The following is a 26,226-nucleotide window of genomic DNA, read 5'->3' on the forward strand; positions in this document are numbered from 1 at the left end:
ACATCATAGAGTTATGTTTTAAATCGGCATTCTTTCACAATATGATATAAAATGTAATGAGATTCGGATGGTGGGACGGGTACATGAAATAAGAAATAATTGAGTGTAAGGACACACTTGTTGTTCGAAAATCCCTATCAAATCCATCTAATAGCAGTTGTTGTCATGGTCGGTGGAGTCGCCACTGGGATCGAAATCTAATAAAAGCAAGTCGAACGGGAACTTATTCTTATCGTTTTTAATATAAGGTTCTCAGTGGCCTATTGGCGACCGATTTTGCTTACTGAACAGAAAAATTTCGGTTCAAATCCAAGCTCCTTCGCGCTATTGAATCGTTAAGACATCAATCAGCATATCGTTTTTCAAAATGTAATTATTTTTTCGAAGCGGTGATGTATACCTTAAATCATTAATTTTCTCTGAACTTCTCTGGACATCCCTGACGTTTTCTATGCTTCTCTGAGGTTTCCTGAATATTAATTTTTCCCTGCACTGCACCTTTATCTAGTTTTCAAATCATTCATAGAATTCCACGGATATCCCAACTCCTCAAAAAGTGTGGACTTTCCTGTAGTAACGGGAACTGCCCTTATGATTTCTGAAATTCACCAAAGATCTCTAGATCTAGCTTCTCTGAGGTACTTGGATCTTCTTAAAATTTTCACATTGTTTCTAAAATTCACTCCACATCTCTGAATGTAGTTTGACTTACGTTCAGATCTCTGAACATTCCTGACATTCCAACAACTTCTTAAAAGTATCTGCTACTTTTTTGAATTGCATGATATCGTTTTGAAGTTATTAAGGATTAGGTTAAGTTCCCCATATTTTCAAGATGTAGAACAGCCCTAATGTTCCTGCAGCTTGGTTATTAATCTTCAGTAAAATTCTTAGCATATCCTTTCATTCCTAAGATCTTCAGTAAAGTTCCTACAATTGATACGGATGGGACTCTTATCTTTCGTTTAGTGCAAACTTAAAATTTTGTTTTTATGTTTTTTTTTTCATAAACATGGCACTTTGAAGATTTTTAATATCTTGAAGTAGGCGAAATGGATTTAATGTAGGCCTAAATGTCCCTAATTTGGGCCCATACATAAATAAACCAATCGACTAAATTTTCAATAGCGACCAAAAATATCCATTAGTACCGGCCCAATGACGCGTTCATCTAGATAAAATTGATAAATTGCAGATTTTTAGCGATGGGTCCAATCTTATTTCCAATTTCCCCTAGTAAGGTGTATGTCCCTAACCTCGGTCTAATGTGAAGGCTTCAATTACCTTTTATGCCGTATCTTACGTAATGATTGAGCTACCGTCAATATTTCACTGTGAAAATGTAAGCTTAGAATTGAACACGTTCAGAAGCACTTTTGGTACACTTTCGTTCGAAAACACTTAATTTTTATTCAAAAATAGTTGCAAGTGTTCATGAACATCGCAGCGATTGTTAGAAGTTGACCTTAAAGGTACACACTTGCCACTAATCTCTAGAGCAGAAAAAGCATACGAAGTCAAGTATGAGAGGAAATTATCGCTTCTTGTATGCTTTTAGACTATCCAAATGCAGAAGCATGGAGAGAGGCAGTGGAGAAACCACAGGTATGATAATCGCAAAGATCGTGGTTCGAGTCCTCTCAGTTCGGCAACCTTTTTTTTTCGACTTGATTCATTTCACTCACTAACACACGCCACATTTTTTTTTTTCTTGCATTGAACCGCATGATAAATCCCACATAATTGTAAGCGAATCTTGCATCCCTTGGGTGTGGGCACGACAATTATTTGAGATGTCTAGAGTCTACTAATACAGTCAATATACGTCAATCCATTACAAACCCCAAGCGCTTCACGCACTGGTTATTTCAGTTTCAAGAATGACAGAAGATAGTAACTGAACCACAGTGTGAAACATCAGTTCTGTCAGGATAACTGGCTCTTGCCAGTTTTGGAAATGAAACATTTTCAAAACCACATCCCCTCCTCTCATAATTTAATGAATTTGGCACTTCTGATAAAACGTGAACCATTATATATAGAAAATTGGTCAATAACTTTCGGTAGCCAACAAAAGACCTGTGATTTTTCAATTCAAGTCATTTAGAGTTGTGTCAAATTTCAATTGCCAGCAAACGTTTGATCACATATTTCACCTGGGAAAAAATTGATTGTTTTTTATTAACGTAATTTCCCTTTCAAATCGAGCACAAGTAACTGTCCATTTAAGCTTAATTTGACATTCAAAATAATGCTTCGAGGTACATAAGACAAAACGTTTGCGAGTCAGTCACGAGCGTTCTATTAATCAACTTGAAAATTGATTGCAAATTGACAACGAAAAAAAATAAAATAAAATAAACACCAAAGGCACCATCTGGCCATTTGGCGTTCAATATTCATACGGCTGAAACGTTATCACTCGCAGTCCATACCAGAAATATTCTCCCAGCCCAACGTCGAGCAGCACCGCAAGCCGAGGCAAACATATCACAAAATCGGCACTCAATCAAGCATAAATACTCGCAATCAATTTAACATCACAACAAGCATATTCGTCCCGAGCGTGCGTGCGACCAGAAGAGCTTCCATCCCATCGACGAATGTGTCATCGCATTATTTCGATTCAAGGATTCCTCGAATAGCAAAAAAAAAGTGGATCAACAAACACATAACCACCCGAAATATGCGCCTGTTTTTTTTTCTGCCTAGTGCCATCGTCGAACTCGTCGTCGCACATAGCCAGATCAAGCAGTAGTGAACATCAGGGAGCTCTTTTTTCCATTCAATTGGACCGAAATGGCATTTCACTTTATCAAAGTCGGTTTTTGGCTTTTCTTGGTATCTTCTTTTTTTTTTTTTCGTTGGATTTCATCCGCCGCACCCCACATTATACCGACTATTCAGTTCGATCTGTTCAGGACACTTCATGCGTGAAAATTTCACACTCTCAGCAAGTCTCGAGAGCCGGTCATTGACAATAAGCACCACGAGACCATGGGACCATGAAGACGGTCCCGGGCGAGGAAAATCACTCGTCCACTTCGGGATGCAATTGGGAAAGGTGGAGAGGCGAACATCTTTATGTGCGGAGCTTCGATTGTTGGGCCAGAGAAAATCGCCAAATAAGTGTGTTATTTCTGGAGAATCATCCCGTGATACGGAGAATAAAGATGCCATACGCCATAGAGATTGTTTGGACGTTATTGTGAGGAGGAAGATTCTTCGAATATGGGAGTGGTTACGGGTGAAGATTTGAACTTACCTCACACGACGTCATGCTGACGTTTTTGAGATTCAACCTGAAGACTCGGTCCCTGAAATAAAAAAAAGATGGAAAAATAGAAGTTAGTAACCGAATTCATTAATATATACTTATTGCTCGCTTAAAACTTTCCAGCTAACGCTGAATAAGTTTTATTTGAAATTCGGAAATGCAAGTTCATAACAGCATCCAGACAGGTCACTCAATTCCCAGAGAATAACATGACTTTTCACGCTCAGGAAAAGGTCAACCGTCGATTTCCGCACCGCAGAATGACCGAACAAATTCAGCAGTTCCACAAACAAGTCCAGCTGTGGAACAAGTGTCAAACGTGGGAAGCAGTGTCGGAAATATAATCAAATCTAAAAAAAAGTTTTGCGCTCCCTGTCGCTCGTACTAGGTAGGGGAAATGACGGTTTCGGCACTTCTTTACCTATTATCGTAAATGACGTCCTTGCGCGATGTTTTTTTGAATGAATATGCACCATACTCCGATACTGCATTTACGCCCTGACGATAATAGGTAAAGAAGAGCCGAAGCCGTTATTTCCCCTAGTTCCCATTAGGTCAGGAACTTTTTATCAGTTTTCGTTCTGTAGCAGTTCCACGCGTAATTCTACAGCCCACAGTACTATTTCCTGGTCCCAAGTGGCAAGAATAAGGGATTGTACACAGCAAAAAATAAATTTTAATATCACATCAAAGTGGATGCACTTCAATCGTGTCGAAAATATGGTGTAATGTTACTTGCCAAAAAGGACAAAATTATCATTAATACAGTGCATGAACTGACATTACGCTGCTTTTACTGCATTTATTTGTTGTTGTGGCCATAAAAATTACATGAGATTTTCGACATGATTGAAGTGCATCCTCTTGGATGTAATATTAAAATGTATTTTTTGCTGTGTACCTTCGTCCATGAGGAAGACACTTACTACATGTTGATCATTTCATCGCACGGATACATCTAAACCCAACCGCTTAGCGACGAGAGTCTTGCCAAACATGGTCCATTCTACGTCACCAGCACTTTAGAACTCGACCATCCCTCCATCACTGACGATAACGGTCAAATCATGGCTGGAGGTGTATCGATCTACTATTCCCACGTACTGCAGATGCTCTTCTTCAGTTACGAGCCGGACGCAACTTTATGGCTCCGTTGGCCAACGTAAACCAAGGTGTCAAGTGTGTCAAGTCCTTGACTCAGCCGCTCTGCCAATGGACAGAAATTCCCGGACATCCGGGTCTCATTTGCGCCATGTTGCAGAACCTTAACAATCCCGCCATATTCATGATCAAGCCGGTCGGTTATGTTGCTCAGGAAATCAAAGCGCAGAATGCATAGGCTATCTTAGCATGGACATGGTGGCCATCCGTTATTCGGTGTCCGGTGTGGAAAAGACAACGCTAATTCTGCTCTGTGAGGATGGTAGTCTGCGCATTTATGCAGCTCACCCGGAGAACACCGGTTACTGGTTGTCGCCGGAGATTCAACCAATTGGACACCAATTCCAAACAGGAGCCTGTTCAAAATCTCGCAAGTCGAAAAAATCCAGTAAGCAGAGTAGTGGCGGCCAAGTGACGGGTAAGATCGGCAGCGGATCAGCCCCGACTTCCCGATCGATTTCTTCGAACATTGTACCCTGATGAACGAGGTCGAGTATGAAGGAAACGACCTGTTGCAAATCTACAACACTCAACATCTGAAGCATCGGCTCAATTCGACCGAAGTGTACGTCACATCGACGCGGGCCAATTCAACAATGATCCTAATGTGGTCATAACGGAAAATGCCCATTAATGATTCAAAGATGCAACGGCTTCCAATCAGGGAATCAAGCAAATGCTATCTTCCGATGCTTACCGACGATAAAAATACTAGTTAACGGAATCATGATCAGTGTACAGTAAGATCATGGATTATCATTTGTGTTACACATCATGATCAGCAACAAAAACGATAATCTACTGATATGATAACAATCACTTTGTAATGTATCTCAAAATCTAGGAACCTGCTGTCTTCGGAAAAGTTGTTCTAGAGGTCAAATACCCTACAATACGGATATTTTTGGAATCAGGATGACACATATATTTTGAAAATCAATATAGGTCGCCATTTTGAAATCCGTCATCTCAGCCGTTGGTTTCGAAAAAAAAACACTGTCAAATACCCTACAATATGGGTATTTCTGGAATTGGAATAATGTGTAGATGTTGAAAATCGATGTCAACCGCCATTTTGAAATCCAATTTGGCGGCCTTTGGTTTTAAATAGAACTGACTAATACACTAGTCAACATGGCGGCCGACAGAAGTTGTTTCTAAAATCAATAGCCGCCATCTTGGATTCCCAAATAGCGGCAGATATTAATTTTCTACATCTGCATGCTATCCCTGTTCCGAAAATACCCACATTGCAGGGTAATCTTGCATTTCCAAATGGTGGCGGACATCACTTTTCGACAGTTTTTCTTAAATCGATGGCCACCATCTTGGATTTCATAATGGCGGCAAACATCGATTTTCGATCTCTATACGTCATCCTCATTCCGAAAATTCACATATTATGGGATATTTGATTAGCCTTGTCTTAAATGGGGAATTTTCAGTGACGAGAGCTGATGATGATGATCTGAGATTATTGCTATTTCATATGATCATGATCTGTTACACAAATGATAATCCCATTATCGTTTCCAGAACTGTCCATTGTGATTTCTGGATTTGTACTAATCATGAGTGTAACCAAAATGAGAAAGCCATTATCTTTATCTGAATCGTTCATTTTGATTCCCTGCTTCCAATACAGAAGCGCAGGCGAAAGAGTGATGAATGGTCTCAATGCTTCGGTGTGAAAAGAAAACGGTTGCTGGAGAGTATTGGCAAGGATGATGCATGAAACAGCTTCAAAAACATGGAAAGACAGGCTTGCAGCAGATCATTTTGGTGAGATCTTTCTTTTTGTGTTAATTCAAATTTTATAACATTTTCATATAACCTTTACTTTATATTGCCGAATAGAGATTCCTAAATATATTCCATTTCCTACTAACACAAATGTTCCCTCCCGTGGCATCTATGAAGGTAGTATGGGTTCCCTGCACCTTCTTAAGTAGATGTCGGACTAATTTTCCTTCCTATCCCTTGGGATTGTAAGGATGTGGCCAGGTGTATAAATGCGATGCTTGATTTGTAGTCCCAAGTGTTTTTTTTTCACGGCAACACGATATTTTCTACAAAATGTATTGGTTGACCATTATATAGCCCCCCCCCCCTCATTTGTGCAATCGCTTATGCTTTGCTATGTAGCAGTTTCACGCGTAATTACCAGATTTGAGTCTTTCCGATTTAAATGAAACTTTGACTATGTTTTCGAGAGAGAAGAATTTAAATTTTCCTTAGATATCATAGGTATCATTTAAATAATAAAATAGCTTTTTTGCATGCAGGAGTAAACATTAACATTATTTGGAAAAGTTGTAGCAGAGCAAATTTTAAGCCTTTTTGTAATAAAAACCATTTTTTATCTTTTGAAGTGACTGATTAAGAGCAGTTTTCTTAATTGAGTTAGGGTGTTTCTAAACAAAAGATAGTTTTATTTAAATTTTCTCATCAAAGTTGTTTCCAGATAACTTTAAGAACTTTTAAAGACGTAAATTCCGGGGCTTAAAACATGTCGATGCCTTTTGCTGGTCAAGAGTGGAACAAATGTCTTTGTTACACGTTTTATTAAAAATTTCGTTCTTGTTTTTTAATTCAAGAGTCAGTATATTATCTTTGGTGTATATCGGTCTTTACACATGTTTCTTTCGTAGGTGTCCTAGTACGACACCTCGAGGTAGGAATATGTACTACAATATTTTGTACTATACCATACATAACACTCGCAAGTTGTTCATTGAATAAGCATTCAACGGTCAATTTAAAAGTATCGCAGTTGGTAGTACCACCACTTGTAGCGGAAATGTTTTAGCAACGATGTTTTACAGTGACAAATATTCAACGTGTTATGTCTGTTTGTCTGTACTATAACGTTATAGCGATAAATATAAATTTATGGACACAATTGTGTGTCAGCTGTAGCTTGTTCGAATGGAAAATTCAAACCAGAAACCAAAAATCCATCAAATCATAATTGAGGAAAAAAACATAATAGATAAACCGAAGACCATTTTTCAACCAATCAAAATTCAGCAATCAAAGAACAAAAGTAATGAGCCACATAGGAGGGTTCGAGTAAAGCCGAAAGGTCAATGAATCTGGTGTAAACCGTTATCAAAATAAGGTTGTGATAATTCAAGACCAAAGTCGTTTTGCGTTGGATAGTGCTTTTTTCCCTTGATTTGTTTTCCATCGATCTTGTTTTCCGTGCTGAGCACCAATGTTACCGACGCCAGGGAGGCAGTTCCCACACCTGGTCCTTACTAGCCATAACTTTTCATATAAAAGAGATAACAACTTAGCAAACATATGCGTAATAAGAAATTATTTAAGTGTCTAATATAAAAATTTCACTAGAAATGAATGTATAAAAAGATATTTAAAGAATGCTAATTGTCTAGGGGCCACCCCAACCTGCTTGTTTAAAAAAAATCACAACTCATGAACCATAAGAGATAGATATATGGTGCGTTTGTTTATGTGTGTGCGTGATGATGTGCTTTGGAAAAAGCATTGTGAAGCTTGCTACAGTATACACCGTAGATTACATAACTTAGAAACGGATATTTTCCAAAGAACACTTTACTTGTTATTCCTAATTTCAACATCTTTCGCAAAAAATCGCAAAACACATTATAACCTATCTGAAAGCTTACTCTTCTAGCTATCTTTTGGTTACTAAAGGATAGTGGGCGGATGTGTCCGTCATATGTTTTGCTTGGTCTAAATGTGAAAAAAAGTATATTTTTGTAAATTTTTTATTGGAAACTTTCACTAAAAACAGTGCAGACACTCTTTTGTACCGTGAATTTAACGTGAAATAAGCCGAGGAACATTTCTTCTGAAGCAACCAAGTTGATAAACACATTATTTTTTGCTATATTTGAGCAAAACAGTAACAAGAAACATAACGATTTTTTTCAAAAATTTGTGATTTCGCTACACTAAAACAACCATAACAAAATACAAAGCATTCAATTCAAGATACTCTTAACATTTAAAAATGATAAAAAATATTGAAATAAAACAATATCAACTTTAATTTGTGAGGTTTTGTCCAGCAAGGAACCACTGTGTAATGGCTTTACTTCCATTCCGAAGAAAGGCGTGATCAGAGATGTTATGCCTTAGAACATCCCGGTGGCGCCGATTGGGATCGAGCCCAGGCCTTTTGGGGTGAGAGGCAATCACGCCACTACACCACCAGCACCACTAATATAAAGTGCCTTAATAACTATAAGTTGAAATGTTTAAATCATTATTACAGTGGAATTACTCCTTACCTCTCGGTAACCATGAATCTTAAAATGAGCAACACATAAACAACATAGGCTTTTAGTCGTATCACCAGCTTGTGGCGAATCCTGACCTGATATCCTACCCAATTCTCCAACTTCGTAGCGCTTATGAGGATGTCGCAAAGTCGATGGCCTCTCGTTGAGTAAGTACTACAACAACATTGCCTTCCCTATCCAGAGTTACGGTAAAGATGGGCGTGGCTGGGAAAAGTGTTAATCGTGCTTTTGATATTCTTGCTTAAATTGGACTCAATGTTTACTCCCCAGCATTATTCTTGGAAGCAATCTGACTGAGAATTTTAAAAGAGACGTGAATGTCACTAGTATTCAATCTACGAAGTATATCGTAACAATGCTGACGCTAACGCTAAAGCTTAATCGGATTTGTTTCTTAATATGAGATAAAGCGAACTTCGGTAGGAGGAACGAGTGGTTGAAAGAAATAATATTCGAGCTTTAAGAAAAACGTGTAGATCGGAAATGTATAACATATCCATTTTAAGAGTAGTTGTTATCGGTAAGGTCACAACTGGGATCAAAATCTAGTAACAGCAAGTTGAACAGGAACTTGGTTGTCATTGTTTTGTGTAATGAAGAGCTCGGTGGCCTTGTGGCAACTGATTCTGCTTACTGATCAGATAACCATTGGTTAAATCCGAAGCTCCTTCACATTATAAAGTTATACTGTAAATCGGGTTTCTTTAAATTTTTTTTTTCACATAAGTGGGTATAACTTATTTGTAAGAAGAGAAACAGGTGATGTGAAACCCGCAAAATTTGTTTTTGGGAGGGCCACCCTAAAGACACGTTTAAACAAATGTATGAATACATTTGTATTATTATTTTGACGTTTGGTGACTTCGAAGAAATTCTTATGTATAAAAAAATCCTTATTCAATTATAATAGACGACGATCTTCAACTCTTGATCCGTCTTAAAAATGTCCGAAGGCGGCAATATCAAAGAACTCGCGATCCTGCCATGAATGTTATCTGGCGGGATTTGCAAAAGCAAATTCAAAAGCGATTCTCTGTTCTGAGGAACACAACTTTTGAAAATAATGTTTCTAAATTAGACCCGAGTTCCAAACCCTTTTGGAAACTCACAAAAATTTTGAAAAAACCTCAAAAGCCTATTCCAGCGCTTAAAGAAGGTGGTAAAATTTTGATCGCAAATTTAGAAAAAAGCTCAGAAACTGGCTAAGCAATTCGAGAGTTCCCATAATTTCAGTTTGAGTCTTACTAGTCCTATTGAGAATCAGGTTGCTCGGGATTATCTCAATATTTTCTCTCGGGAAAATATTTTTAATGATTTCTGGGGGACTGATTTGGATGAAGTAAGATCTATAACTAAAAAGTTTCATAATCTGAAAGCTCCAGGTGATGATGGAATTTTCTATATCATCATCAAAAAACTCCCAGAGAGTACCTTGTCTTCCTAGGTATAATTATATAACAGATGGAAAAATGCAAAAGTTGTTCCAATTTTGAAGCCGGATAAAAATCCAGCTGAAGCTTCTAGCTACCGCCCAATAAGTTTGCTTTCTTCAATAAGTAAACTTTTTGAAAAGATAATTTTGAATAGAATGATGCTTCACATCAATACTAACTCAATTTTTGCAGATGAGTAGTTTGGATTTTGCCATTGGCATTCAACTACTCATCAACTCTTAAGAGTACCAATTTAATTCGTTCAAAAAAAATCTGAAGGTCACTCAACTGGAGTTGCTCTTCTAGACATAGAAAAAGCATTCGACAGTGTTTGGCATGAAGGTTTGATTGCTAAATTGAAAAAGTTTAATTTTCCACTTTACATTATGAAATTAGTTCAAAAAATTTTAACTGACAGAACTCTGCAGGTAAATTATCAAAATTCCAAATCTAATCGACTCTCTGTTAGAGCAGGAGTTCCTCAGGGTAGCATTCTTGGGCTTATATTGTATAACATTTTCACTTCGGACTTCCCAGATTTGCCTCAGGGTTGCCACAAATCTTTGTTCGCTGATGACACAGGCATTTCCGCTAAAGGAAGAAGTCTTCGTGTTATTTACAGCAGACTGCAGAAAATTTTGGATATTTTCTCTTCTTATTTACAAAAATGGAAGATTTCTCCCAACGCTTCCAAAACTCAACTTATAATATTTCCACATAAGTCTAGAGCTTCCTTTTTGAAACCTATTAGTAGTCACATAGTCACTATGAACGAAGTTCCGATTTCTTGGACAGAAATGGAGTGAAATATCTTGGATTAGTACTTGACCAAAAATTTACTTTTGAAGATCACATTGAGGGCATTCAAGCCAAATGTAACAAATATATAAAATGTGTGCATCCTCTTATAAACAGGAAATCCAAACTTTGCCTGACGAATAAACTTTTAATATTTAAACAAGTTCTTAGACCGGCCATGCTTTACGCTGTGCCAATATGGTCTAGTTGTTGCACTACCAGGAAAAAAGCACTTCAAAGAATTCAAAACAAAGTTCTGACGATGATTTTGAAGTTGCCTCCCTGGTACAGTACTACCGAAGTACATAGAATTTCGAATGTTGAGACTTTAGAACAAATGTCCACAAAAATAATTAATAATTTCAGGCAAAAATCGTTGCAATCATCAATTGCAACGATTAATTCCCTTTATACTTAGATAAGATTTAGTTGTAGTTTTAGTTTTAAGATATCAATTGTTATACTGACATGCAGGTTTTAAAAACCTGTTTAAAATACTGAATTGCCAAGGCAGGAACAATGTAAAAACACTTAGATATATATCATAACAATTAAGGCTGGTAAGTTACTGTAGGAGCTGGAGCACCTAGGTTATAATGAAATGTAATTTATTTTGAATTTGGAACAAATAAGGAGTTAAAAAAATATAAAAAATCCGTTCTTTTGGTACTTGGCAACATTAGCTCGGTCCACGATTAACCGATATTAAGAAATAAACTTTGTTATTTTTGAAAATCGAGTATGATTTTCGGAAAAAATGAAGCTATGTCAATTCTGAGCTACTTTGCTGAAGATACATTTTTTCCAAATCTTTTGAAGTTGTTATTTTTGAGCAATTTTTTCAGAAATTAATGAGAGTGTACCGCAAAATTTAGTTTTTTAGTACTATCCCTTTTAACTTAAGTTTCTGATAAAATTCATCTGTTTTAGACTTAAGCCGCGCCGATTGTGTAGTGGTGAGCGTGACTGCCTCTCACCCCAGCAGGCCATGGTTCAATCCCAGTCGGCGCCTCCGGGATGTTCTCAGCACGGAAAACAAGATCTGTTTCGTCAAATCTAGGAAAAAAAAAATGTTTTAGGCTGTTGAAACTACATGAGGTATGTGGTTTGTTAAAAAAGGTTTTTTTACCTAGTTCATTTATTTGGAAGGCTCAATTGAGTTAGCAATACGAGCCAATAATTCATTGTCAATTGTTTGTAACAAATTCACTCATTTCTATGTCCAGCAGGAAAAAAAGAAAAAAAAATCGTTTTTCATTAGAAAAGACTTGATTTTAAATATGTTAAAAAACATTAAAAATCTCTTATTTATTCATATTATTGAGAATAATACACAGCCTTTCAAATGTCAACAAAAGATATTAATGTATGCCTTAACCAGAGATATTAACATTTGAGAAGGGCATATTTTCATAAGAAAAGCGTCAATAACTCTTGACCGGTAAAAGTTATCTGAAGACAACTTTACTGAGAAATTTGAAAAAAAAAATAAGAATAGTTTTTTTTTCTAGAGACACCCTAAGTCAATTGAGAAAAACTGCTCTTAATCAGTCGATTCAAGAGATACAAAAAGGTTTTACATCAAAGTTGCTTGAAATTGGCTGAGCTACAACTTTTCTGAAGAATATATACGTTTATTTCTGGAAATAAAACAGTTTTTTTTATAAGTCAATGATAAAAAGAACAACCCAAATTGACACAAAAATAAGGGCAACTGTAAGAGAAAACTTTGCACAAGACTCTTTTTCTTTTTGCTACAGTTAATATTTAACGCTCTAAATGCATCTTTACTGCTAAATTCCCATTCCGCACCACTATGCACTGCAGGAAATTTGAAGCGGCCAGGACGAAATACGGAATCGATTCCACAAGCCTTATTACGGCGTTACGCAACGACGATGATTCTGAGAAGCGGTTGCTGAACTTTCTGCATGAAACCAAACTTTATCGGAAGCTTTGAAGGGCGAAGATAGAATGGAAAGGAAAGTGCAGGATATAGGAAGAAAACGGAGCAAGAACAAGCAAGCGATGCAGAAGAAAAACGCAGCGGAAGAATGTTACCGATGAATGTTGGAAGCAAATGAGTTCATGAAGAAGATGCTGAATGGAAATCGAAGAAGATGGAGTGAAAAAGGATGAAGATGAAGCAGAAAACGAAAGTACTACAGAAGACATGAATGAGTATGAAGATGCAGAAGAATGAAGATAGAAATGAAGCGCAAGGAAGAAACGGAGAAATCGAAAAATAATGTGGAAAAGATGTATGGAAGATCATGAAGAATGAAGATGGTGAATATATATATAGAAGACGTAAAGAATAAATGTATGGAGAAGAAGTGTAGACCATGAGATGAGCATTAGACTAATGCAAAATTTAAAATTTTCGCTCCACATTGCTCAAACGGTTCCAAATTGGGCCCTGATTATAGCCTTCCAAAATTTGAACTCATTTAGTGAGAAACTGACTTGGCACAAACCATTTGAAGTTTATATGGGAATTACTATGGAGAAACCATAATTTCAGTTCATATCTATCTCAATATTTACCAGTTCACTCTACTTTGAAAAATAATAGCTTAGCTTGTTGAAAATTTTCTCAGCTACAACTTTGTTGAGGACCACTTTTCGATCAAATGTAAGGAACAAAAATTATTGATGATTCAAGTCACTGATGTCTTATGATTATGCTCAATCAACTGTACAGCTGGCAACATTGGTGTTTATGGCGCGTAGAATATAGGACAAAAATTGTGGCTACTATGTCACACTGCAGAATACAATGTTGCCCACAATACAGTTGCTCAATCTTGGTATAAGATTATCAATATTAATAACAATTAATAACTATTTTATTTGACGTTCGGCTGAAAAACGATTTTCTGCAATGTTGTAGCTGATAAAAAATCCCATAAGAATAGCAATAGAATTCGTTAACAGTACAATATGTAAAAAGGCTAGAAGACAATGAACAAAAAGTTTTGTTTTCTCATTTTAATTTCCATATAAACTTCAAATGGTTTATGCCATGTCAGTTTCTCACTAAATGAGTTCAAGTTTCGGGAGGCTAATCAGGGCCCAATTTGGAACCGTTCGAGTACTGTGGAGCGAAAATTTCAAATTTTGCATCAGTCTAATGAGCATGCAGACGATGAACCAGGAAACGAGCAAACTACAAGAAAGCTAAGTGAATTTTGAATTGTATCGTAAACATTAACACTCACCCTCACATCACTCTGAACACACCCACACACTGTTTACACAAAAACCAATTTAACTGACACGAATGCATCCGCAGGATGTAAAATGTCAATAATAAAAAACAACAACAACAACAACCACTAAACCATGTTTAGTGCATATTGTTGAAAGTTTGATAAACTCCTATAAAAATTCGCTTTGGTTTAAAAAAAACAGATTTATTTTATTTAAGCAACATTTTGTAATAATTTTGGGATAATTTATGAGTAATTTAGACATCAATTTTGATTCGTCTCATATACAGCAGGGGCTATTTTCTTTAATTAAATAATAACGATATATTTCTTTGGAAATTGTGACTGGTGAATAAGCGTTGTGTAAATTTTCTTTAAAATGGCTGAAAGTTGGCGATTAATTTAAATTCCAATTCTCTTGAAATCAGAGCTATTTCCATTACAATTTGTGACCATTTCATAAAAAGATGGGGTGAATTTAATTTTAATATGTGTCCATTTTCTTTAAAAGAGATTACCAAATAAATTGAGCACGTATTGTCATGGATCTGTCAGGAATCTTAAAAATTGGTCAACTTGTATTCTTTTGTATATAAGGTGTTTTAGGTTCTCTAAATCGTGGTGGACATCAGACCAAATGATCAAGATCATGGGACAATTTCCAAATTGGGGGACGAAATGTCATGTCACATTATGGATCTGGTAAATTTTATAAGACATGTCCTGAAATATACCATATACTGCATGCAACTGACTAACTTTGATAAAAACATTTCTTGCTGATTTACGTGGAAAGTATGTTTACATGCATCGATGTTACACTACCAGTAAAATTCTTAATTTTTTCCTGTGTGGCTCTGACACAAGCTATATTTTATGTTTTATCGAGGTTTTAAAACATCCCTTGGGAAGGAATGTGACATAAGCTAAAACCCATCATGCGACGCATCACATGAAAATTTAAAGTAACGATTACCCACTACCCAGTCAGAGCAGGATCAAATATTTCCGAGATCAAACGAATTCACTTATACTTCAAGCAGCAAGCGTATAATACATTTACTCGCAATATATTCTTAAGCATCTGACTATTTTATTCGACCATTACTGAGGAGATCAAGCCGTGCTATTTCACGTTTTAATTTTGCCGCAGATAGCCAACATATTCGCCACAAAACTTTATCCGAGAAACAACTGCATCACTGCTGCTGCTGCGCTGGACAATTAAATTTAATGCTATCAATTATCGTGGAGCATTCCGTGGAACGTGATGCACTTGAAATTTCGATTTTCCTTACAACCATGAGTTCATTCTTGCCAGCATCAGGGTCGGATGGGAATTGCATTCAGCTGCCTTTGGCCAGTCGTGTATTGGGGCCATGCGAGAATAGCAACAGCATTAGCAGCCAGGAATAGAGCGGTACGTGTTTTCCGGACGTCTGGACGGGCAGTCGGTTTTCTCGCGCTCGGCAAAAATAAAGAAAATTTATTGCAATGAAATAGCAACAATTACAACCGTCCATTGCGCGCCGTCTGTAGACTGGGTAAGGTTTCCCATGAAGCTTCCAGTTCCAGCTATTTACAACAACACCACACCTCTCGAGATGCCTTCAGCTAGGCGAATTTTCACAGTGTTTCTCGCTGCATTTTGTATTTTTCTACTTTCGAGACCAAATAGACTGGCCTTTCAAGTGGCAATAAATTTATCTTAGAGACGCTGCTGCCTGTTGGAATGACTGCTTTGCGAATATATAGTGTTTATGCTTCGCTCTCACGTGCGGTGGATTAAAATTGGTGCAATTTTACATTGTAAATTTTTGATGGCCCAAAGACGGCGCGCCGATGGTGATCGTGCCTCGCTTAATTAGGCCAGCTCCTGAGGGAACTAAGAGTGATATATGCAAATATATTCTGGTATTTATTTTAGGAGTAGTACGTGCTACAGCCGTTTGAATGATTATTCATAACAAAATGAGGAATTTACAGCACAGCTGAGCATTGTTCAATTTCCGGATTAGTATAGGATTTTTTCGAATTGAAAGTTATCGCTGGGTGGTGGACAGGTTCAAGGTCTAGAAAGCACTCAATTAAAAACAACTGTGAGAGTGCCCTAAATTCCCGTTGCGACGTAATAGCCAAACAAGAAGTAAAAAGATTCAGTTATTGCCGATGCCTTTGTTAAGCTTCCCCTGCAATATTTGTTAATTCTTTGAATCATTTCCGAAGACCATCAACGCGTCAACAAAAGTCACAAATGTGTTTGTTCAAGAAATCCTACCGTTTGACTTTGGATCCTATTTAAACAGTTCTGAACAAAAAATGGAACTGAAAATAAACCTCCTTCAAACGTGATGAATCATTCCCAAGAATCTCACCAGGACCGTGGGATGACTGCTGGTCGATGGAAAGATGGAAACAACGGCCACGGCCGTCAGCAACATGGAGCCGAATCAATTTATTTCTGCCAATTGGGGTGTGTAAACATGAAGATAATAAAACCCCGAAGGAGAAGGACAAAAAGATTTTCACGGCTCGGCAGCCATTGGTTAAGATCCGGGCCGAAGGAACAAGCGAGTTCGATCGCATTTCCATCCAGGGAAGTGATTTTTTGGCAAATATTCCTCCCCATCCCGAGGAAATAAAAAGGAAGATTCCTATTCGAACTGCTTGGGTGGGAAATGCGAAATGCGATCCCAAAAGAGGGGCCCGAAAGGAAAGTTCCAATTGAGTGAATTAAAATATGTTTTACAGTCGATTAGCTTCTGAATACATAAAGGACCCTCCTCTCTCTGCCACATCCTTCCACGATTTTTAGACAGAAAAACGTTCGCGATTGAACGGAGCAAGACGACGAGGGGGACAAGTGTGCAAAATCTGGCCCAGGCAAGCGAAATCTCATGTTCACAAATCGGAAAAATGCAATAAATTTTATGCTTTGACTTTTGCTTTCCACCCCTTGTCCGATGGGTTTTGAATGTCGTCAACCCATCGGTTGGAGGTGAGGGATTCAACTCGAGCAAACAAATAATTGAATTTTCCGCTATTTTCACAAATAAATTTCGCCATCACCGAGCGGAAAGCGACAGCTCAAGATGGACCCTGGCTCCAACTTGTTCAATTCTGCCTCCGATGGACCGTATTCGTTTCCTGGTTGTCGATTGATTTGTTTTCGTGGCGGAACACGTCGAACCGTTTTCATTGTTTATTTTCTGAGAAGACAATCGACAGCGGAATGGTTTTCGCAGCCAGGACCCGTGTCAGGGTGATACCATTCGGGAGGAGGTGAACGTCTATTTCCGTTCAGATCGGAGCCTTGCATGCTACATTTGATTTGACAGGAGGAAGGAAAGGGCACTAGATGCCTTCATCATTTGCATCATTTGGTGTACAACTAAGTGATTTAACCCGGAAGATATATTTGTCTTCTTAAATAAGGCTTTGGGACCATTGTGAATTGTTTGGTAGGAGTGGTGTCGCTCTTCAGCAGAACTATTGCATCAAGCTTGATGTCTGTATGTCTCTTCATCCATCGAGTTCAGGCAGCATACCGAGGTATTCTTAAGAGAAGTGCTTCCAAAAGTCGTTTCTATAGCTCGGTATATCGTCTGGAGGAGGGATATGCGATTGATTGTAAAGCATGAGTAGTCTGGATCAGAAAGCCATTGTCCCAGAATTCACGACTCTGTCAATTGAAGGAGAGTTACATCGTCGATCGTCAAGTGGAGACTTGATGTCTGCTTTTCGTAGAGCCAGAGATTCCTGGAAGTGGTTCAGTAAATATCGCAGTTCTGTATGGAAAGTTGATCCCGAATGATGTATTTTTTAGGAAACAGTCTTACTCGATCCGTGTGATCCATCTCTTAAACATATCCAACCATTTTCTTCTGACCTCTCTTGGAGTTCTCCCCAGAAAATCCGACTGCGACCATGAGATGGATCGGAAGACAACTGAGAATCACCCATACAACTGTGTCTCGGGTGGTAAAATCGTTTAAGGAGTCTCAGACGACCGAGCGGCGGGCTGGAAGTGGAAGAAAATCGAAGACAGCTGACCCTGTGAAGGCCCGGAAGGTGTTGGATTATTTCAAGCGTATTCCAAACTTTCGATTCGCGACGTGGCTCTGAAGGCAGTTTGGTAAAGAGAGATGATCAAACCGATTTGTACCTTCCTAAAAAAGTTTCCCTTGCTCGCTTTCTACTCTCTATATACAATTTTCACACTGCCGTACTCTAACGGACCTATCAACTCTATACTTTCATCTCCTCATCTGTCATCTATCGTATGAAAATTAACACTTTAGTTTGTTGTTTGAAATTAGCATCTTCAACTATGATTAACATAGGTTTATGTTCTTACAAACATATCATGATGCAGGCTCCGATAATTTCAGGAAACATCTGAAATCTCTATGTTAGTTCCATTAACATCACATAAAATTCGGGAACCTTCAAAAATTATGTATACGACGTTCGGAAATGCTATATTCCAGACATGGTGACAGATCCAAAAATTAAAAAAAAAAAATCCAAATTTCGAACATCAGGCATCGAGAAACTTTTTAAGATTGCTTAAATTAACAAACAATGCCTGGCTTTGTATAAGATTATCTCTGGAATCAATTACGAAAATCTTTGGCGATCTTGAAGTTGACAATTTTTCGAAACTTTGGAACATTGCTATTTATTTAAAATTTGGTTTCCCAACGAAGGAAAAGTTCAAAATTCGGAGTTTGAAGAAGTATTTTAGTGAAATATTCGAGATATCAGACATAGAATTTTAAACGTAACATAACATACAGTTCTTTATGATTTTTTTTTACTTTAACCAACATTGAAGTTCAAATTTTAACTTGTACCATGCAAAGGTTTATTTCCTCGTTCGCACCCATGCACTGATGGAAAGGATAGACGCGCTTACGAAATTCATTCATTAAAGTTACCCCAATAACGCTCGAAAAGTTCTGCTTGAACGGTTCTTTAATAATACGTTCCCATTCAAAAGAAGTACCCTCCAACCACCGCCGTTCAACAGTGACACATTGTCAAATGATCTGCATCTCGCTAACTTTAATTAAATTTTATTATACCTCGCAAACTTTTACCTACCGCGTTCACCTCAAACCAAGACATGCTTCCACACTCAGTGCAGCTTACGGTAGTAAGTTGGTCTTATTATTCCATGCCAAATACGCAGTGAGACTGAGCGAGTGAGATAGACAAACTGCAGCAGCTCCCATAAACCTGTGTAGCTAATTCTTATGCACATACATACATACACACATACAAACGGTGGCTGGCAGCTACGAAATACGGCATAAGGAAAAAGACAAACTGTGGTAGGATTATTTAAATCTGATTTTACATTACTTGCTAATTATTCAGAGCTGTATGTTCCTTCTTCCCCTGGCTCTGGATCACTACTCTCTGATCCTTATGAGACCAGGGATGCCAGATAGTTTAGCGAAATCTATGTGAGCAGTTCCAAATGAGGGATCGGAATAGGGGAAATGTCTTTAATGTTGGCCTATGGATCTAAGATTGGGCCCATAGATAAAAATCTGCTATTTATCAATTTTATCTAGATGAACGCGTTATTGGAACGTTACTAATGGATATTTTTGGTTGCTATTGAAAATTTAGTCGATTTCTGAATTTATGTATGGGTCCAAATTAGGGACACTTAGGCCGACATTACCTGCATTTCCCCTACTTGACCTGCTTCGATTTGCATGAAATGTTGCATACCTGTTTGTTTTGGACAGTGATTCACATTTTTCACATGGAAACTGCATTTCTTATCGAAATAACGTCTGAGAAAAGATTTTCTCTGTAAGTAAATAATGTTTTTCTGGAATAATATTAAAAAAAAAATCAGTATTTTCAAGCTAAAAATAAAAACTGAATAACCTAAATACCTAAGAATGTCCATGTTCGATATATTTTTTTTTAAATCTCACGAAAAATTCAAAATCTAGGGTTAATTTGAACTTCTCTACAATCACCCTTAGCTGCCGTCCTTAAACTTCGTCTCCGAAGAGCCTTTCTGGATTTCTTCTCCTTCTTCTTCGAATTTCAAGCTTAATGCTTATCGCATATTAGCTAATTGTGTGCCCTCAACTTAGTGTTATAGATGCAATTCTTGAATGCTCTGTAATATGCTTGCGCAGGAATTATAAACATTCGAATATCTGCATTATGTCTGATAGTCAAGCAGCATTAAATGCTTTAAAATCAGCAACATGCAATTCCAAACTCGTTTGGGAATGTGCAATGTCACTTCAGAAATTGGCCTGTCAAAACCAAGTAAACTTATATTGGGTTCCTGGCCACTGTGGAATTGAAGGGAATGAAAAAGCCGATACGTTAGCCAGGCTAGGATCATCACAGCAATTCATAGGACCAGAACCATTATGTGGAGTTTCTACTTGTTCTCTTAAATGGAGTTCAAGAAATCGAAAAAAATGAAAGTGGAGACCAATTGGAACAACGCTTCCATTGCTAGGCAGTCGAAACGGTTCATAATTCCGAACATTTCAATGGCTAGCAAAATTCTTGAATTATCAAAGAAAGATCTCAGTGTCTATACTGGTTTGATAACAGGACATTGTCCATGTAAATATCATTTGAAGCTAATAGGAAAACTTCAAGAGGATATGTGTCGATTCTGTGGTATAGAAAAGGAAGACTCTGAACACCTGCTATGCTCTTGTGCAGCAATCTTCAATAAAAGGCGTATTTTTTTCTGGAAAAGGGGCTGGCAGAACCCTTTGATATTTGGAATGCAGGTCCCAGTAAAGTAGTACATTTCATTCGAAATGTAATACCTGGCTGGGAAAATGCTTTTGGTCAATCTTTGTCGGTCGCTTCACAAAATAGTGATACGACATAACTGATAAAGCAATATAAAAACGGGGAATAGGGTAGAGCGCTACTTCGTCGTAATCGCCCATTTCCGTTCTATCGATCAGAAAAGATCAATAATATCAATGATTTCAACGTGCACAAATCAATAATAGGTTTGTTCCGATGCGCTAGCTCATTAGCTACAACATAAATCCTGTTAGAGCGCATTGTATGAATATTTACGCTCATTGTTCTCAAAACAAAAGTTGCGCTCCTAGCGAATCCCCTTTTTCTACGTTTATCCGTAGGACGAAGAAAATCTAATGGCGTTTCAATGCGTTAGGACGGAATTGAAACTCGTAGAATAAATTTAGAATCAAGAAGCAGTGTTAAATTTTAGACAATATCTCAACAATTTGTGACTCTTTATCAAATGCAACGGTACGTATGGAAAGGTGAATAAATTTGCAAGTCATATTTGATAGAAATATTACATTTTTTGTTTAAACTCGTTCAGCAAACAGAGGTAAAGCGCGGGTTGTGCTTAGTAGGACGGAAATTAGATCAAAAACCCTATCACAATAGATCAAAGTAATGGTCGCAGTGATGAATACACCCAACACGGAAAAAAAAAGTGTTATAGATGCACTTCCACAATTATTAATTGAGAGCTTTCGATGCCTGTATCATTTTTGCATTAGTATAATTGTGTGGCAAGTACAGTATATACCCAGGAACCTAGACCGGACCAGGATTCGAATTCAGTCACCTTCAGCATGGCCTTGCTTTGACTGCTGCGTCTTTACCGACTGAGCTAAGGGAGGCCCTGACTTTATGATGTCCTTGACCATTTCTGAAGGTCTCCCAAACTTCACTGAAAAGTTATCTGTGTCTTTCTAATATTCCATAAGCTGCATTGAAGTTCCTTGAGCCTCTATGAAGTTCGCATGATTTCTCTGAAGTCCATTTTTTAATCAACAATTCAGGAAAGAAATTATCTGAAGTTCTTTAACTACTTAGGCATTCACCCAAACGTGAGATGGTGTTACATGAGTTTTTTTTCAGAGAGGTTATCTAAATTACAATGAGGCTCCGTGAGCTTATCAAAAATTTGCTGAATTTCTATTAAGTGCACTGATCTTTTTTTGCAATGCAGGAAATTTATCTATGATTTGCAGGACAAAACTGGAGTTTGCTAAACATCTATGAGGCTATTTGAACTCCTAAAGTAACTCTGTAATAAACAGGAAGCTAATGAAAAGAAGATACTGCGAAGCCTGAAGAACTTTTGAGAGATTTGAAGAGCTACATATAGGTTCAGTCATTTCGATCTTATAAGTGTTTAAGAGAAGATCTGCAAACTTCGGAGCTGTTAAAAAGTTTGAAGGGGTTTTGGAAAGATTCCGAGAGCAACGGGCTCCGATTGAGTGCATTAACCTTAATATAATCGTGAATCATCTGAGAGGATTAAGAGATTTCAGGGTTATCCCAGACAACCATTTGTTACGTATACCACAGTTACAATTGAAATATGCAAGCATATATACCATTTGTTTAAATCGTATGTAATGTTCAAAAATGCCCTTTACGTACAAAAGTGGAGGCAATATACAAGCATCGCCAAAACATTAAAAAAAGAAATGACTAGATACGATTTTGATAAGTTATTTTTAAGACCTACATTAGCATTTTCTCCGATTTTTGATAGACTAAATAACGATTCCTATTCCTGCATTGATTTATGGTTTATATATTTACGATTAAATTTTTACCACAAGACCATTTTGTCTATGAAATATTACGATTTGAAACACCTTTATACATGATGCACTAATTGATTACTGATTTACTTCACCATTGTATGCAATTTTCGAGGTCCATAGTTACGATTTTGTTTGATATTTTAAACGACCAATAAAATTAGCGTCAAAAAGTATTTTTACATGCACACAACATCAATCAAAGCTCCAATGCACTAGGACTTCCGTATTTGGCATGAAACTTATGTTATACTTACATCTTACACAATTAAAACCATCACTTACTGGAATCGAACTTTGAACACCCGGGTTGTTAGTTGTCGAGCTATCCACAGCATCACACATGAGTTGTGAGTTTTGCTGATTCTAATCAATAACATTTCACATCTATCGTATGGACCATCAAAGTAAATCGTTTATCCATGTTGCTAAATGTTGATGCAAAACGAGTTGATTCATTGATAAATGCGACTTTTTTTGTTGTCGTTTTTCACTCGTCACCCAATACGACACATATTTGACAAGGCGAAGGAGCCATACTTGTTTACATTTGCGTCGCTATCAATAGTCTGTATGAATTTGCGTGAAAAGCAGTGCAATTCGCTTTAAAACTCAGCTCCGTGGTCATTTTTCACCCAGAAAAGGTAATACACAATAAAAAAGTACATAAAGGTACCATAATATAACATCAAATATATTTTCCAGATGTTTACCGTGGCGCAATTTTTCGAAAAGCAACAACTACGAGTATTGGCTATTCCATCCTCTTGGATTCGAGGCGGCTGCTTGCTATGGCCAAAACTTCTATCAAACGATAAAATTGACAAAATGCGTGTAGATGGAACTGAATTTCACGGGGCTTCGAAAAAAATTCCGGCCATAGTAACCCGAAAATACCGGAGTCTTCAAGCAGCAGAAGCAGCCGCTGAAGATCTTTTAAAGCATGAAGTTTCTGACATAGAAACTAAACGAAAACTTCTGAAACACAGCAATGTGAAGCAAAATCCACGCAAGGATTACAACCGGGCCATTGAGAGTATGTTGCGCATATAGCAAATTATTTCGCAGCTATAATATCTGTTTTTTTAGAAATTGTTTCTTCCAAACAGGCGAAAGTGCAACAAACCGGATCTCATGGAATCACTGTCGGTGCTAATGGGTCGATTCAGTCTCCCGGAACTCGAAAAACTGCACCAAGGTCATCGTTCCAGACACCAAGTAAGCAACGACAAATCGAATCCTGCAATCTAATACGCCAGCCATCCGTACCGCTATCATCGTCCCTAACATCCAGCACTTCCAGTGCTCTAAGGACTGCACCAGGTGCATCGTTCCAGACTCCGAGTGTACCTCGAAAAGTTGAACTCACCCTAGCACGCCAGCAGATTTTACCAGAACGAGGACCATCCGAAACTTCCGCAGCACGAGAGATAGCAACAGGCGCGTCATTCCCGGTACCCGGTGTGCAGCAACAAGTTGGATTCGACAAACTGACACATCAGAAGACAACATCACGACAAATAATCCAAGCACCAGGCACGTACGACATTCGCGAGACTGATCCAGGTCTTTCGTTCCAAACATTGTGTACCACACCATCCTCGTTTATAGCGCCTACAATGATACATCAGGGACCAGCTCCAGAAGTTGTACCAAATCTACAAGAGCTATCTGATCAGTACAAAACTGAAAGGATGCCAACAAATGAAATGATGTATGCACCATCTTCTCCGAAAGGTAACAATAATTAATTCAATATCTGATTTTTCTTAAATTTTGTTTTGTTTTATTTCAAACAGATCCAGCCTTAGGTCATCAGTCTACTTATCAGCAACCTATATTTGTTAATGATGATGGCATAATGTACATCACTCAAACAGACGACTCCGCCAACGCTGGTAAGAAATCGTCTGAAAGCATTCCTATATGATCATGTCACTAAGATATTTTCCTATTTTTAGGCAATCTGTCGCTCCTTCCTTTTGATGATTTCAAATGTGAAGTCGAAGCCCTCAGATCTGAAATGGCTAATTTGAAGACTGAATTCCACAATATGAAGCAGGAATTCAAAGAGACTATCTCGAATTCAATTCGCCAAGCCGTGACAGATTGCTTCGAAAGCAATTTCATTCGATTGGCTGCCATGATGGACATGTCTAAAAAAATCGATGAGCCTGTGATGCAAACAGGGCAAACCGTCGAGGAGCATGTACCTATCAATGACGCAGATAATTTAACTAAATTTAACATACTATTGGCAAATGAGGATGTACGCAAACAATATGTAAGTTTTCTTTTTAATTTATCGACAAATCTTGACATACTTTTGTTTCAGATTGCCTACTACACGAAAATTGTTATCCCAGACACGTACATTGGAAGAGGAGATTCGGCTTTTTATATAATAGCAGATTGCCTATTTACGCGAGCGTTCTGGGACACATTTACCTGGACGGGAATCAACCGTGGCAACAAATCCAAAAAGGGGTTTCGCGAATTTGCCAACGTTCTTCAATTACTCCTGGCAATTGTACGTATTGGTGATCCAACGTACACATTACGAAATCTGGAAACATTTTGCAAAACTCGACTCTTCCGTTACTCGAAGGCAAGGTCTATCAGTAAGCAGCTACGGAAATCGGCTTGTCGTCCGAATCGGAAAAAGAAACACGACGGAAATGCGGATATTCCCATTGAATGCGAGCTTGGAGCAGGTGCTACAGATGATGAGGTCGATGAACCCGCAGCCGAAACTTTGGAAAATGCCGATGATGATGCTTCACATGCAGACAGTTCTATTGAGGGAAATGAACGTGAGCCAAACGCTGATGATACAAGAGAAGCTGATGACGTCGATGCAACCACTGATTCCTGTGACGACGACGTACCCGAAGTGAGCACGCTGTTCGATTCCGATGATAATGCTTCACCAGATTTTGCCGGATTTGAGGAAAATTAAATTCAATAATTTGGTTTTCATACGATTGCTTTGCTGTATTTCCGAATTCCATGATTCCATGAATTGCAATAAACATTGAAGTTGCGAAAAACATTGTTATTCTGATTCATTGTTTAGGTAAACTACTTCACAGTTTGTATTAGAGGAACAAAAACAATTTCATTTTTCCATGGTATAGCAACTAGTTTACACATGATCGAACTGATATCGCACAATTGATTCTTGGATAAGTTACTTTTCTCTGCCTTAGCAACAAAAATATGAATAAAAGAAGATTTGAAAGGTTTAACGAAAAAGTCATTCTTATGCAGTACATAACTACCTTCAATCACCCAATCCGAATTGTTTTCAATTACATTTTCCATACAAACAATATGAAGGTCTTTAGTTAGAATCCATTTATCTTCAAAGTTTGTACTCAAAATGAAGTCCGTTAGGGTGATCTTGATTTTAGATATTGTCTTCTCAACGGAAATAGTAGTTCTTGTATT

The 26,226-nt window shown here is 37.7% G+C and overlaps 2 protein-coding genes across 3 annotated transcripts in view; one reads left to right on the forward strand and one right to left on the reverse strand.

Moving 5' to 3' along the window:
• The window catches only part of Sema2a (Semaphorin 2a), a 389,227-nt gene that overhangs the window by 104,090 nt on the left and 258,911 nt on the right, over window positions 1–26,226 (reverse strand). For both annotated transcript variants that reach the window (XM_065222817.1, XM_065222816.1), the window contains exon 4: window positions 3,266–3,317. In XM_065222817.1, the coding sequence (XP_065078889.1) occupies window positions 3,266–3,317 (52 nt within the window). The remainder of the gene's footprint in view (window positions 1–3,265; window positions 3,318–26,226) is intronic.
• LOC135701873 (uncharacterized) lies at window positions 4,628–25,813 on the forward strand. The gene is made up of 6 exons (XM_065222810.1): window positions 4,628–4,909; window positions 23,886–23,994; window positions 24,199–24,513; window positions 24,576–24,674; window positions 24,738–25,060; window positions 25,112–25,813. The coding sequence occupies exons 1-6, from the start codon at window positions 4,628–4,630 to the stop codon at window positions 25,733–25,735; spliced, it is 1,752 nt and encodes a 583-aa protein (XP_065078882.1). The 3' UTR covers window positions 25,736–25,813.

The sequence above is a fragment of the Ochlerotatus camptorhynchus genome, unplaced genomic scaffold, assembly GCF_037179485.1.
Source record: "Ochlerotatus camptorhynchus isolate MF236.1 unplaced genomic scaffold, CSIRO-AGI_Acam_v1.1 ptg000178l, whole genome shotgun sequence".
NCBI lineage: Eukaryota > Metazoa > Arthropoda > Insecta > Diptera > Culicidae > Ochlerotatus > Ochlerotatus camptorhynchus.